We start from the raw sequence: 16,583 nt of genomic DNA, 5'->3' as shown, positions 1-16,583 counted from the left end.
AAAAATCTAACTGATGTACATTTAGAAGATTGCTTATGGATATGATGAATCATGCATTGAAAATTAAAATAAAAGAATAAATTATAATAGAAAATATTGCCCCATGCTCTAGCCAAGCAAAATGCTGCTGTATTGTGTGACTTCTTCCCTTAAAATGAGTAACAAGTCTAATTATACAACTTTGTCCCCTTTTTTCATCTGACATTTATATTTTTAATTCTACTGGTCATAGACCAGAAGAGCTTATGGGATTATGTGTTGTCCATTGCCTGTCTATCCCTTAGCTTAAGTTTGATTATTGCTTTCCTTCTGAACTGCCTGGAGGTTTGCCATGAAACTTGGCACACACATTCATCCCATTGTCTTGTTTGGGTCTAGATGAATGTGCTGCTTCTCGCACATACAATATGGCTACCACAGTCAGCCTTTTTTATTGCTGCTGCTCCTGAATGGATGGTCATATCAACATGAGGTTTTCACTAAAAGACTTCTTGTGATGTCCATTTGGTCCTAAATGAAAATGGTGCTGATCTGATATCCAGTATGGGTGCCACAACAGCCATCCAAATATTTCATTAGCTAGTCCTCCAGTATGGAAGGTTATATATATATATATATATATATATATATATATATATATATATATATATATATATATATATATATATATATATATATATATATATATATATATATTGGGTTTTCACCAAAAGACTTCTAATTGTCCTAAATGAAAAAGGTTCTGATCTGGGGTCAGATGGCTGCCACAGTGGCCAGCTTGAAAATCTTTTTATCAGTACTCACTCTAAATGAATGACATATCATCATGAGGTTTTCACTAAAAGTCTTCTTGTAATGTTTACATGATCTTAAGTTAAAATGGAGACATTCATTATCAGGCCATCTTGACAATTCTTGTTATAGCTACTGCTCTTAAAGGGAAAGTCGTTTTAACATGGTGATTTTACCTGAAGAGTTCTTATGATGTTGATCCTAAATGAAAACAATGATTTCTTAATATGGCTAGCATTGTGGCTATCTTGAAAATATTGTTATCTCAACTTCCAAATGAATGGCTATAACAACTTGGGGTTTACACCAATATACGTCTTATGATACCTAGTCTGTCCTAATTGAAAATGATGCCAGTCCAGTATGGCTGCCATGAATGAATGATCATTTTGACATAGGGTTTTGACCAAAAGACTTCTAACGACATCTACTTTGTTCTAAATGGAAAGGGTGCCAATCTGGCATCCAGTATGATATATCCACAACAGCTAATTTGAAAATCTTATTATTGCTGATGATTATCAAAGATGGTTTCAACGTTCAGTAGTGAAAAGTAGAAATGGACTTGTCTTGAATTCCTGGGAATTCTTTTCAACCTGTAGAGTGTCAGACCCCTCAGTGTGGACTCTTGTTGGTTTATCAAGCTACACTTGTGGAATGTGGGTCAAGGTTAAAGTTGTATCTGTATGTATCTGGTGTTGGTTAATGTTGTCATTGATGTTTTTCCAAAATCTTGGGCTTGTTCTTACTTGCACATAGTAGAGGATGGAGATTGTGATTTTCTACAACCTTTGTGAATGTGCATATTTATGGCAGGTTTTAGTGTATATATAATGCAAACACTGGGTTGTGCTTTAGTTTCATTATGTGCATTATTATTTCATTATATATATTATTGTTTGGGCATCATCAGTGTACAATATCATTTTCTATTTCTCCAGATTTATTTAGCAAATCTTGTTGAATGTCTTCATGAACAAAATTATTTCAGTTTGCATGTATGTTTTTTTAATATAGATATTGTATGCTAATTAAGATGTATGTATGTATACAATATATATTGAACTAGAAGACAGGATCCATCATTTAGTTCATTTACCTTGATCACCTGTTGCACCAGATGCAGTACAACTAGCTGTTTATTTGTCTAATGGTTATTGACCTGTCAGAAGAATCAATAGCATATGTACTCACAAGACGTGCCAAACTGTAAACTGTACATACCCAGATCTGCTGTTGCATAATGCGCCAGCAGATCTGGGTCTGTTTATTTAATAGGAGTAATCAGGAGAACAGACAACATAAGTCCTGTTATGTTGGTGCTTTATGCTATGGCAGATCTGGATCTTTGTTGTTTACTGTTTGACTTGACTTATAAGTGAGTACATATTGTAATTCTTTGCCTGTCCATTAGCAAACTTTAAGATCAGCATTTTTCATTTTAAATAATTTCCAGTAATTGGCACAGAACATATTGGTACAGTTACTCAAAATGTAATTAAAATTGTATGAAAAATGTAAAAGTTATAAAAATATAAAACTGTCTACTTTATAAAATTGTTTAGCTTATTTGATATAATACCCACACATCCATTAATAAGCAAACATTGATCTTTTGGGTCCAAAACTCACAAAAAAATTATCTAAGTGAGTTTTCATTTGTCAATCCAAGCATGCCTGATAGGAGGGGAAGTGGCTGTTTAAATCCATTTTGATCATCATGATTTTGTTGGTACTTAACACATTAACCCCTGGAGGTTTTTGTCGTATTCGTCTGAAATTCGAGTAGGAAACACATTTTGAAAGCTGTTTCTGAATGCAAAAAGTCTAAAATCTGACACGAAATCAGATTTCGACCACAGGGCGAATTTTGGGTAGAAAAAAATTGGGTCAAAAAAATGAGGTTTTTCCCTTTGTAGTACAACTAGAGATTCCATAATACCACTTATAACTTATTGGGTTAAACAGGTCACGCTAACAAATCATACATACTAACTAATGTGCTTTATTCAACCTGACCATTTCGGTAGATAATGCCCCTTCCCATCTCAGTGAAGAGAGCTCCTGGCATGGACAGTCACCTAACTGTTCTAGTATGTGTGTACACATGGTGGAGACATTATGCAAAATATTGTTGATGTGCACTTCAAATTTATTTGTTTAAACCTCATGAAATTTACTTGACTACTAATTTCTTGAGCACACAGTATATATAGGTCTTACTTTGAATATGGTGAAACTATCTAGGTGACCCACTGGATTGGACAAGGTCTTTTCCAAGCACCCAAACCACATTAGTCGGTATAAATTACTAGTTATGCAGTAGCTTTTTGACATATACTTCTAGCAGCCAAACTGTCCAATATTAAATTATCTAGTCTTCCTTGCACCTTAATTTTTTTAAGTGTACTAATCATTTGTGTGAAATAAAATTGCTTAACATTTTCCTAGGTACCAAAAATTTACAAATTTTTAATAAAATTAAGAATATAGTTCTGTGTACCAGATATCAGAGGACAGAAGGTAGTTACAATTCATATGGATTGATAGTGTATGAGACATTAGAGAGTATTTACAGTTTTAGACAATACAGTATTTAATTGCTCAAGCAATTAAACCCTTATTTGAAATTTAGTTTGGTTGAGGGCTCATATTGTTAAGCCTTGGATCCTGTCTTTTAATCCTCGTTTTTATACTTGTGCACTGAATATTTATTTAACCCATAATAGCACAAAAGTACCTTTTTCTTTTTAACCTATTAGATTAACATTAGTGACTATGTAAGTATGTATGTCTAATTGTTGAGCTCACTTTGATAGACGTATGACATAGTGATTGCTTTGACACTGTGCGAATTAATCCATCCATGCCGATTAAGCTCATATTAAAGTTTTTACCTGTCTAAAAATAAAAGGACAAGCTTAACATGGCTTTTTGTGATGTTCTTATTTGTAGTAGTGGGACAGTAAAACCTGTGTTTAAAGACCACCCTTTCTGCCAACAAAAGCTGTCTGTTAAGACAGATGATCTCTTATAACAGGTCTGTGCAGGGGGGGGGGGGCAGGTGTCATGGTCAAAGATCAGCTTGGTTTGAAAGGAAAAATATCCACTTTATGTATAATCTATTGTGCATTGATAGTTCTCATTAAAGTATTACATGTCAAAATAATGTTAAATGATGATAAAGGTGCACACTTATCATACAGCATTGACATTTATATGATGTTAACATATCCCTGGTAATTTTAAAATGATTCTTGTGGCTAGAATCAATCAGGCCTTGAGTAAATACAGAATATATGTATTCCAATTCAATCCCAAAAAAAGCATTAACTCAGTTGAAAACATGTTTATTTAGAGACAAAAGTCCAATCCTTAATTCATCCATTACATAAATGGATAACTCATAAACAAGGGACATAACAGATGCATTATTATTATACTAGATAATTTCCAACAGTGACACATTTGGCTTAGCATGTGGGTTTTAATATACGTCACATCAACAAATTAGCAAATAGTAGAAACCTTTGCAGTGACTAGAGAATTAATTGACATGGAAAACACTTTGTAATAGAAGAAGACCTCATTAGCCCCAAGTATTACATATTGACTTCAGAGAAAATTGATGTACTCTGCATGCTAGAGTGAAAGCCAGGTGAGGAGATTTCTCATCATGACTTTATCAGCGTTGTGATATGTTTTCACAACAGATAAGCAAACCGTTTGATCTTGTGAACTAATATGTCAATGACTGCTTCCTTTTCAATAAGGTATGGTTAATCATATTTGGGATTTACATGACATTGGCACTTCAGTGATGGTTAGTGACCTGTGCTTTAATCATGTTTGTCTGTAACATATGATGCTGCCTGTTAACTTTAAAAAAATGTTCCACAGATTTAACTCCTTTTTTATTTCATTGGGGTTCAGAACAAACTGCAACTCCTTTTTTTATTTCGTTGGGGTTCAGAATGATCTGCATTCCACCTGCTGATCGTCCTGACCAATCCTAATTAAAATGGTTAAATAAAGGTCACTAGTATTTTATGTCTGGTTCTACGTTGCAGTTGCTCATAACGGTGTTGAAAGACATATTTTGCCTTAAATGATTTTGGCTGCTGGTCTTGTTCAACATACATTTATATTATAAAATTGATGAATGAATGACAATTTTGGTTGTACAGGACAGTTTGTGACTTATAGCATTGGTCGCTTAAACTGGGTTTTACTGAATTAGGCATTATTCATAAATCACATTTTTTTTAAATTATTAACCATCTGAATACAAGAGATTCCAAATATTGAGGTCCTAATTTTGAAGGAAGTGGCATTTTTGCATCTACTTCAGTTTGATGACAAAATTACTAAGGAAGACCGAATGTGAATTCATAGTGATGTACATAGTCACTTGGCCATTCAATTCAGATTCAAGCATGATTTCCATGGTTAACTAAAAACAAGACATGAATGTAGGTAGAAAATGTGCTTACTTTGAAACTTGAATGACCCTTGTTTAAAAGTAATCTCAACAATACTTTAGCATTGAAGATGAATCCACAAATTCTGTATGGATTTTTGTAATATGTTTGTTGTATTTGTATTGTTGTATTTGTATTGTCGTATTGTTACAATATGTGAAAGTTGATTGTTGTCATACATAATGCAACATATTAATATTTATTATTATGTGAATACATGTACAATAAATTGAAAATTAGTTGCAAGAGAGCATTCAGATGACATCAGGTATCCTAAATGGGCACATTTAGTTATACAGTCAGGAGCAGCTTACATGACAAGGAACAATTTTTTTAAAAGATTTTAATCCCAGTTATGTAATTGAAACAAAACCGGAACATAATGGTTTAAGATGTAATAATTGTTATTGATAAATATTATATAATGTTACATGTAGCACCTTTAGTACAGAATATGGTATTTCCATCATATGAATTGAAGGAATATTGCTTATTTGTTTCATCTTTGAATTTTATTTTGTTTTTTGGGGGAATTTGGAATTGTATGGCATTATAGATGTATGAAAAATATCTGTAATCCATATTTACAGTATTTAAATGTATTTTGGAACAAAAAATGCATATTTACAGTTGCCTACATCAGATTCAACTGCAAACATCTTAGACCCTGATCTTCTTTCGCATAATGCAATGACAGATCAGGGTCTATGTTGTTTGTTCTTCTGATTATTCCAAACTTCATGTGATGGCAGATCTGGATCTGTGCAGCCTTCAGTTGGATCCATCTTGTAAAAGAGGGTATATACGATAGTTTAGGAAATTCAGAGTTGATTCTGTTGGGTTTCCTAAAGGATCAAATGTCATGTACAAGATGATCGGAAAATTAAATGATACTTACCAAGGTGAAGTTTGATGATAATTTCATTGAATCTGTAGTACCCTTTGGGATCACGCAGGCTCATGGGTTCCCTTAGGTTATGAATGGTTCAATGAAATTGCAGTTTAGATAGGTAAATTTATGGTGACTTTTCCGATGTTACAATAACTAATCAATAACATGCATGCTAATATATTCTCTTTTTGCTGAGTCGCATGATAATAGCCTCTTGTTTGTCACCATCTCACAGATTTCCCGAGTACCATTGTTAGTTGACCACCATTTTACACAGTTTATATGTGTCTTATCTTTGAACCAACATCAGTAATAATAATATAAAATGTTTGTGTTTTGTATTATTCAGTTAATGATTGATTGTTATGTTAAATTTTGTGTATGAACTGCATGTTTATTGTGTTGTGTTTTTCAGGGCATCTTCCCCTTACTTGACTGTCTGCAGTCCTAGGTAATCAGTAATCTGTTATCTGTTAATATAATTTCATTGATATATTATCTCTCTGCTTTACCTCCTTTTCTCACAGCTATCATTTAGTTTTGTCTTATCTTGCAGCTTGTCTCAGTTTGATCTCAGTGTCATCATCCGCTGTCAGATACTGACCTAATTCTGTGACCATTTGAGACCATCATCTGATCTAATCTCAGACTTAATATACATATGTACACATATGCCATTGTTACCATTTGAATATCTAGGCAGTTTTGTTTGGTCAGTAGCCTATGCATAGGATATGGTATTTGCAGTTCTCATAATGTGTATGGAATTTGGATGAGGTGTACAAAAGATAATTGACATATTTTTGGGTCATATGAAAGCATCCCTGATAATGGCAAAAATATAAAGAAAATGTCTGGCTCCATTCTGTCAGTTAGAAAAGTATAAATTGATTATTATATATATTTTTTAAAATATTTGTTATACTGTATTATGGATTTGTTCAGCATGATTAAAGCAAATAGAAATATTCTGATGTGAGGCTACAGCAATATGTCAACAGGAAGCATAGAAGTACCCAAGAAATCAAATTGTCTAAATTGATACCATAGGGCATAGGCTGATGATAATACAAACACAGAAAAAGGATAAGGAGTAAATTTACTGAATATGCCCAGGATGATAACAACAAGTTAGTATGAAGTAATATGTTCTTTATCATCATTCTTCCTCTGTATATGGGGACAGATGATTTAAATCCAAATAGCTGTGTGCTCAAATAATTCTTGGCCATTTGGGCAGGCTTCCTCTTAATCTACAGAAAATACAAATTCTTTAACATCTAAGTCCATATCGGTAAGTAAGGTGGATTATTGTATGGGATATTCAGAGACAACCCTAAGAACTTCAATAGGATTTTGCCCAATCAGACTCTGTGTTGGTTATATGTTTGGAGAAATGCACACCAATGACCTCAAACAACAAAAGATGGGAAAAGCTCAGAACTTAAACCAGGCTCTACCCAATCAAACAAAGTGTTGCCTATCAGAATATTGTCCCTCTTCAACGGAAGAAACTCAATTCTCATGATTTCAGCTTGAATGGATATTGATGCACTGTTCTCTGATATTGTTGAAATGCTTAGTGTGAGAAATGTATCACATGTAACAAATTATCAAGCTCCATTCAGGTTTTAAAAAATTACTCAGTGCAAGGTCATTTCCAAAGATTTACTTAGACAGAAAAGAAAAATATTCTAAGTGGTAACAAATTCATTATGGGATATACCACACTCCTAACTGTCAGCTAACACCTGGAAATGAAAGGAGGTTGGTTAAATCCCATACACCATGTCAAAAGATATAGTAACTAACATTACATTCCTCCTCTCGCAGGTTTGAACCCCAGCAAAGTCATAACAAAGACTTTTAAAAATGGTACTAACGGCTGCCTCGCTTGGTGCTCAGCACTAAGAGTTAGTTTTAGGACAGGTCGGCCTGTTGTAAGGATAATGTGACTGGGTGGGACATTATGGTACATGTCTGCAGCATGATGCTCCAGTGCTAAACATCACTATAAACTGTCACACTGCAGACATCGTTGCAATACGACTGAAAAATTGTTAAAGCTACGTTAAAAATCTAAATCACCCACACACACACACATACATTCCTCCTCAAATTCCTGTATCTGATACCCAGTACACATCAAATATAAGGCTTAAGCATTTACAAAAACTTCAGAATGTGTACATTGTTTACAATAACTAGACTGGTGCCATTTAATAGAAACATTTAGAAATTCTACCTATACCTCACTCAGCTTGAAATTGTTTTATTTGCTGTATGTCTTTTGGCCTCATATTTTGTCCGAATCTGTCATAATTTGTACGTGTTTGTTGAATATATTGGACAGTTTCAAGAAACACAACTGGGACCCTTAGATTGTCACAATATTGTTCCTGTATGTTTACATATATGTACATGATGATAAAATCAATAATGGAACTGGACATACTATTTGAACATGCACACAGGATGTTATTATAGGATCTGCAGTGACTACAATCAGTTGCTAATCAAAGTTACATTAACAAACATATTGTTTAAAGGTACACACTAGTTTAAAGAAATTTGTATCGGCATTATCAATCAGACTGATGGGTATCAGCATTATCAATAAATCAGTCTGCTGTGTAATGTGCACTATAACCAGTCTCTTGGCAACTTGGGCCATTTCTTAGTGATGCTACATTGAATGTGAAAATCACTGATACTGTAGATATCAGACCACTAATTATTTTATAATCAGAAAACCAGTCGATTGCTGGGGGGTATTAAAAAAAGTACTAATTTTCTAAGAAGCACCCATTGGCCATACTCTTCAATCTAATCATATCTCACATCTCTTACAGGCCAAAGTCTTCACTTTAGTCCCATCTGCCTTGCTCTTCAATTTAATCCTATTTCTCTCCTCTTGTCTGCCATAATCTTTAGTCTAAGCCAATCTCTTGTCTGTCATACACTTCAGTCTAATCCTATCTTACTCCTTTTGTCTGCCTTGCTGTTCAATCAGTTCTTCTCTCACTCATTTTGTCTGCCATACTCTTTAGTCTATTCTTAAGTCATATTGTTGAATCTAATATACTCTCACTCCGCTTGTCTGCCATACTCTTCAATCTAATCATCTTACCTTTGTCTGCCATACACTTCAGTCTAATCCTATTTCTGTTTGTCTTCCATACTTTTCAATCAATTCCTATCTGTCATACTCTTCAATTTAATCATCTCATTCTTGTCTGCCATACTCTTCACTTCTTTCTAATCTCATCTTACTCTTGTCTGCCATAATCTTCAATCTGATCATCACACTCTTTGTCTACAATACTCTTCAGTCTAACTGTATCTCACTCCTCTTGTCTTCCATACTCTACAAACTATTCCTATCTGCCATACTCTTCAATCTAATCCCATCTCACTCCTCTTGCCTGCCATACTCTTCTCTTCAATCTAATCCTATCTCATGCTATCTCTAATCACCTCACTCTTGTCTACCATACTCTTCAATCTACCAGTAATCCTATCACACTCCTCTTGTTTGCCAAACTCTTCTCATCCATCTAATCCCATCTCACTCCTCTTGTCTGCCATGCTCTTCACTCCAATCTAATCTCACTCTTGTCTGACATACTCTTCATTTTAATCCTATCTCACTCCTCACTCCATTCTTTTCTGTCTAATCCTATCTCTTCTTGTCTGACATACTCTTCAATTTAATCCTATCTCAGTTTCCCACATATTTTACCTGTCTTAGCACATCTCACAAACTCTCTTACTCCTCAATCTCAATATCCCACATATGTTATTCTTTTCAGCCTAATCTTGTCTCATATATGTTATCTGTGGAATTCTCTTGTAATAATTATTTCCAGTCTTATGTTATACCTTTTGTACACATTCAATGTAATGCATATAGAAAGTTTAGTCTTCCAGCTGTAGTCCATATTCTGTCATATGAACATATTCATATATAGCAGAAGCATTGTAGACTGTGTTTCATGTAAGCTTATCCACATTGCAGTTGTGCTTCACTTCTACTTTTCAGCTAGATTTCTGTGCTATTTTAACATTGAGTTGAAATTATTTTTACAAGTTCCACACTAATTTTTGTCACAGTTAGTCAGATTTAATTAGAGCATATTTCATAGGTTTGATCTTATTTCCAGACAGAAGGTAATGGTGATTAAGTGAATTTAGCATGTTACAGTTATCCTGTCATTACAGTTTTCCCTCACTATAAGACTTATTAATGGGAGTCTTAACCCTTTACCTCAAGCTAGCGTCTTTAGACGCCTCTACATCATTCGCATGGAGGCACCTATTGATGCCTCCAGTCGCATAGAAGTGCCTTTTGACGTAGGATGTAAACATCAACCATTTTAAGACGGTTTTCATAGCACCACCTTCAGGGAAACCTCCCTATTAGATACTACATTCATTTTTGCAAATGACAATTACGTCAGATCACATGGTCACTGTTTATGCACTGATCGATATCTGCTATTTAAAGTAAATGTGTAATAATCTCCACTCTCCTAAATGGCAGTCGCGGATTTCATTCAGTACTTACGAAGTTTTCACGATTAAAATCACAACTATGAAGGATTCAATAACTTAGGTAAAGGCTCTGATATTGATGTATGCAGCAATTAGTTTTTATAAATTATCAAATTCAGATGACTTAGTGATGTAGACACAGACGAAAAACGTGTAAATTTCGAGTATGAGAAATGGCAGCTACGGTTGGTCACACAGCCTCACTGACATGATGGTGAACGAGTTTTCTCAAGATTTTAAAGCACATAGAAAATTCTTCCTTGAAAAATAATTACACGGCTATAACAATCAGACTTGACTGTTAAATTTTTCCACATATAATAAATGTGTACCAAAAATGTAAAATGGTTAAAATTGCTGTTAAGCGTAACATACACTACATTGCTTAACAGTTCACAGGCAGGCCTATGCGTATGGGGTCGAATAGGTAACAGGTGTTCTATTTATAGCGCGCTACACTTTGTAACTATGCTGTATGAGGTAAAGGGTTAAGAGGTTATGATATTGTAAATGAGGTCACCTTATAATGAGGTAGAATTAATATCAAACTAATCATCCCACAAATGGGAGCTATACTCATACATATATGATGGACTACACTTTAATGAGGTGCTTTATATTAAGGAAACATTGTACTGTTTTTATCATTGCATTATGCTTACCCAGCTGTGAACAACATAGATTTAGGTCTACCATTGTATCAGCAGACCTGTATCTTTATAACTGTTTATTTGAAATCAGATATCTGCACCATCTTTCAATAGCAATCATAATTAATTAAATTTATCATGTTTTTGTTGATGCAGCTTCATATTCTTCATCAGATATTTTTACTGTTCTCTATTTGCGTGAAAAAGATAAGACAATATCTACATTGTTTATAAAAGATAATAAGAAATTAGAATCGTACACGATTAAGGTGTTGTTTTGTCAGTTTTCTTTTTAAATTTACTTTTTATTCACTTTTTTTCATACTGAAATAAAAATTTCATGTTTCAGACAGCTTTAAAAAATATATGGATGCATGTTTAGAATATACCAAACAGTCATTGTATTCCTTGCTAAGTATGTTTGATCGTTGTCATGAAAAACTTAATAGTTGTCAAATTTGGGTAGGTATTTTACTAGGCATCCGAGATAGAGAGACATGAAATATATTTTTATTGCTGCTAATATTGTAAATAAGTTATTTATTTTAAAATGGTTGAACGATCAGCATAGATCCAAATCTTTCTGGGCATTAGGCGATGGCAGATCTGAGTCTCTGTATGACCTCGGCTGGGTTCAATGAATGAAGTTTGATGGCTGTATTCATGATATATATTATGGCAGGAATGAAAGATTAATATGTAGTATTTAAAGAAGTAATGTATCACATAACGCTATGAGCATGAGACAACAACAGTGTATCCTTTCTCTTACTGGTTGATTTGCTGCTTTTAAAAATGATGTGATGATGAACCTGTAGCATCAACTTTAACCATTGCCATGCAGCAATAAACAATACAGAATTAAAAGCCGATCTTATGAAACATAAACTAAACTCTTAGTTTGTTGTATGGCATTCTGTCCTGTTTCACTCAGCAATTGCTGTTTTTTATTTCTCAAAAACTATGACACAGAGAGCTTCCTAGTACAGAGGGCTTTCATATTTGTACAAATGATTTCTATCACCAGCATATGTTACCAAATGTAGATTAACCCTTAAAACAACTTCTCAAAAACCGCTGATTCAGGACAGCATTTAATACAGTGTGACAGAAAGCGTCCTGACATGACAAGCTTTCAAGTTTGTACAAAGGATGCCATTAAACCATTAAACATGGCCAATGTTGTTAAAGATAGAAAATCTCCAACACCTCGGACTAGAATTTGACCAAACTTAATAAAGTGTATCATGGTATGAAAACATTTGAAATTTATACAAATGATGCTAATATGTCATCAGATGTAGTCACTATTACCAAAAATGCATGTAAATGACTCAATACCACCAAACAGACTTTGACCAGATTTTACAGAAAATATTATAGCATAGAAGGTTTTCAAATATATACACACTGATGCTGATATGCCATAAAATAGGCTACCATTGCTAAAATTTGAAAGATAAATGGCTGGTCAAAACCCACTCGGCATAATTTGATCAAATTTGATTAAAAGCATCATTTTATGGAGGAATTTGAACTCTGCATCTGATGATGATCTACCATTAAATATGGCAACCATTACAAAAATCAGAGACTACTCTGGTGGCCTGGTTGTTAGAGCATCTGTCTTGGATGCAGGAGTTCGCAGGTTCAAACCCTTACCGAGTCATACCAAAGGCATAAAAATGGTACTAACAGATGCCTCACTAGGCGCTCAGCATTAAGAGGTTAGTGCTAGTGTCAGGATAATGTGACTGGGTGGGACATCCTGCTACATGTATGCATCATGATGTCTCAGTGCTAGACATTCACTATACACTTTAACACTGCTGACATTATAGTGATATGACTGAAAACGTGTTAAAGCTATGTTAAAAATCCAAATAACTTTCTCACCCAAACTGTTCAATGGAATTTGACCAAATTTGACAGAATGAAGGCTTTCATTTCTATTTAACTTATGTCAATCCACTGTTGGCCACTGTTGTTAAATAGAGAAACCTTTAAACAAAACATTTGAAAAAAAGATTTACAGAAGCATCCTGGCATAAATGGCTTTCACATTTGTACAAATGATGACATTCAGAATCAGATATGGCTGTTAAATACTAAAATAAGAAAAACATAAAAACGGTTTATTCTGAGAATCTACACAACAGAAATTGACCAAAAAATGTTACAAAAAGCATTTAGATATAGTATTTTAAATTGATAGTTGAAGCCAATTTCATATCACATTTTGCTGCACTTTTTAAAGATGGAAAATCCTTTAAATGACTTTTCCAATACTAGTCATCAGAATTTGACCACATTTTACAAAAGAGCACTCCATTAGCCTAATGCTTAGAGTGCCTGTCTCAGATGCAGGAGGTCGCGGATTTGAACCCTGGCTGAGTCATACCAAAGACTTTACAAAATGGTACAAACAGCTGCCTAGCTAGGTGCTCAGCATTAAGAGGTTATTGTTATGACTGGTCAGCCTGGTGTCAGGATAATGTGACTGGGTGGAACATCATTCTGCATGTATGCTGCATGATACCCCAATGCTAGACATCACTAAAACTGTCACATTGCAGACATTGTAGTGATATGACTGAAAAATTGTTAAAGCTACATTAAAAATCTAAATGACACACACAGACATTTTACAAAAAGCATTCTGGCATGAAGGGATTTTAAGTTTATACAGATGATTCCCATCTGCCATAAAATAGGGCTGATGTTACAAAATATAGAGGCCGAGTGGTCTAAAGCGCTCTTCGTTACGGATCACTGCCATCTCACCTCTGTCTGCGGCGGTTCGAGTCTAAGATTCAGCCAATGTGGGCATGTGAGAAAGCTTGCCAGTAGCTTCTCGTGGGTCGGTGGTTCTTTCCGGGGTTTTCCGGGTTCTTCCTCCACCATTAATACTGGCCGCCATGTATAGCCTATCGTGCTGAAAAATGGCGTTAAACCCCACAACAACAACAACAACAACAAAATATAGAAACACATCTGCACAAGTTTATCCAAACAAAATGCTGAGCACAACTTTGAACTATAAGTTCTTTGCATAGGGGCCCTTCAGTAATGGACAAATGATGCTGATGTGTAGGAAGATACAGAAACAGGAGAAGCCTTAAAACAATTTTATTCATAACATGTACAGTGAATTGCATTTTAAGAAATTTCAACAGGAAGTATCTCACTGGCCTAAGTTTCATGGCCAACAGCTATTGCATTAAGTGAGTGATCTCGAGGCCCAAAAGTTGAGTTCATTGAGACCACTAAACACTGTTTTTCACTGATGTGGGCATAATAGTTATATTTGCAGTACTTTTTTGCATTTGAGAAATTGACCGTTAGGGCCCAAATATTCCATATTTTATGCAAGTCGCAAAATGATTGTTTTTTTTATGAATTACATTTTTTGTGCCATTATATTGTTTGTTCATATATTGTGCCATTTATTTTGTTTGTACTTTTTGCCAAATGTTTTATGTTGAGTTTTTCCGACCCAGCATGCTGGTACATGGCTAAAGCAGCAAGTTACAACTATTTCAAGATATGTGATTCAAGATTTGCCTGGCATTTGATAGCATGGGTTGGAGCAATGGTTCCAAACCATTTTTCCTGTGACCCTAAAATAGCCACCAGCAGGATGTCCCAACTCTTGGGCTACTTTTCAGCATTACAAAGTCAAGAAAAAAAACATGTTGCCAAGGACCCCCATGACAATGATTTGGGTCATGACCTGAGGTTCAATTAAAATTTGGCCAGAACTTTATTTTTTATCTTTATATGTATTTGCAGATAGTTGAATATTTAATTGATGAGGATTAGAAACTTTTCTGTTCACAAATCTCCCATTAATAATTTTGCAGTTCAAAAATCCAGATTGGACCAAAATATTTGTAACACTTATTTATTCATACCAGTTTTTAAAGAAAATAATTTGCTCTAGGAGAACCCAGATATTTGCCAAGTGAAGTATTTTGTTCACAAAGGACAGACCTAAAAAAAAATTAATGTTCATATAGTAGTTATGTACCTCTTCCAGCATCACAAATTTGTGGGGGTTGGGGTTGGGATGACAATAAACTTTCTCTTGTACATATACTAAGTCCTTTTCATCAGTCTGTTTTGTAAAGATAGTCCAGTTCTTTTAGAATTGTAGATGGCCATAGTTTGATTTAAATTTGATACACTCGCACATAAATGGATTCTGATGTACCAGCCCTGAAATCCTTTGAATTTAGCATGCTGTGTTTGCTGTGTATTCTAACCTTTACATTAAGTTTGATTTGGGCTTACCTATAGGAACAGCATCAAAAAAATACACTTTTATTTGGCATCAATATTAGCAATAACATTTTAGAACATTATGAAGTCACATATTAAGTTTAGTCAGCATTTGCAGATGCATCTATATATCTTAAAAACATTGTAAAAGTAATACTTTGTGCATTAGTGTATACTTTTAGTGCTTTAACAGATGCACCTTGTGTATTTGTTTATACCTTTTATGCTTTGATGTGTACCCTTTGTGCATTAGTAGATATGTTTAGTGCTTTAGTGTATGCTTTTAGTGCTTTAGTGTATGCTTTTAGTGTATGCTTTCAGCGCCTTAGTTTATATTCTTTTTGCATTAATGTGTACTTTAGTGCATTAATGTATATCCTTTGTGCATTAATGCATACTTTCAGTGCTTTAGTGTATGCATTTAGTGTTTTTGTGTATACTCGTAGTGCTTTAGTATATGCTTTTAGTGTTTTTGTGTATACTCTTAGTGCTTTAGTGTATGCATTTAGTGTATGCTTTTAGTGCTTTAGTGAATGCTTTTAATGCTTTATTGTATGCCTTTAGTGTATGCTTTCAGCGCTTTAGTTTATATTCTTTTTGCATTAATGTGTACTTTAGTGCATTAATGTATATCCTTTGTGCATTAATGCATACTTTCAGTGCTTTAGTATATGCATTTAGTGTTTTTATGTATACTCTTAGTGCTTTAGTGTATGCTTTTAGTGTTTTTGTGTATACTCTTAGTGCTTTAGTGTATGTTTTTAGTGCTTTAGTGTAGTGTATACTCATTGTGCATTAAGGCATACTTTTAGTGCTTTAGTGTATACTCTTGGTGTTCTAGTATGTTTTTAGTGCTTTAGTGTAGTGTATACTCTTTGTGCATTAGGGCATACTTTTAGTGCTTTAGTGTATACTCTTGGTGTTCTAGTATAC

The 16,583-nt window shown here is 34.2% G+C and overlaps 1 protein-coding gene across 3 annotated transcripts in view; it reads left to right on the top strand.

Annotated features, from left to right (window-relative positions):
- The window catches only part of LOC149786535 (mitogen-activated protein kinase kinase kinase 15-like), a 192,614-nt gene that overhangs the window by 135,498 nt on the left and 40,533 nt on the right, over positions 1-16,583 (top strand). For all 3 annotated transcript variants that reach the window (XM_089977042.1, XM_089977041.1, XM_089977040.1), the window contains one exon: positions 6,581-6,616. In XM_089977042.1, coding sequence (XP_089833168.1) covers positions 6,581-6,616 — 36 coding nt within the window. The remainder of the gene's footprint in view (positions 1-6,580; positions 6,617-16,583) is intronic.

Source organism: Sinohyriopsis cumingii, chromosome 12, assembly GCF_028554795.1.
Source record: "Sinohyriopsis cumingii isolate HCF-2022 chromosome 12, ASM2855479v2, whole genome shotgun sequence".
In the NCBI taxonomy this organism is placed as follows: domain Eukaryota; kingdom Metazoa; phylum Mollusca; class Bivalvia; order Unionida; family Unionidae; genus Sinohyriopsis; species Sinohyriopsis cumingii.
Note: the sequence above shows the minus strand (reverse complement) of the source record. Positions and strands in the feature narration are given on the sequence as shown.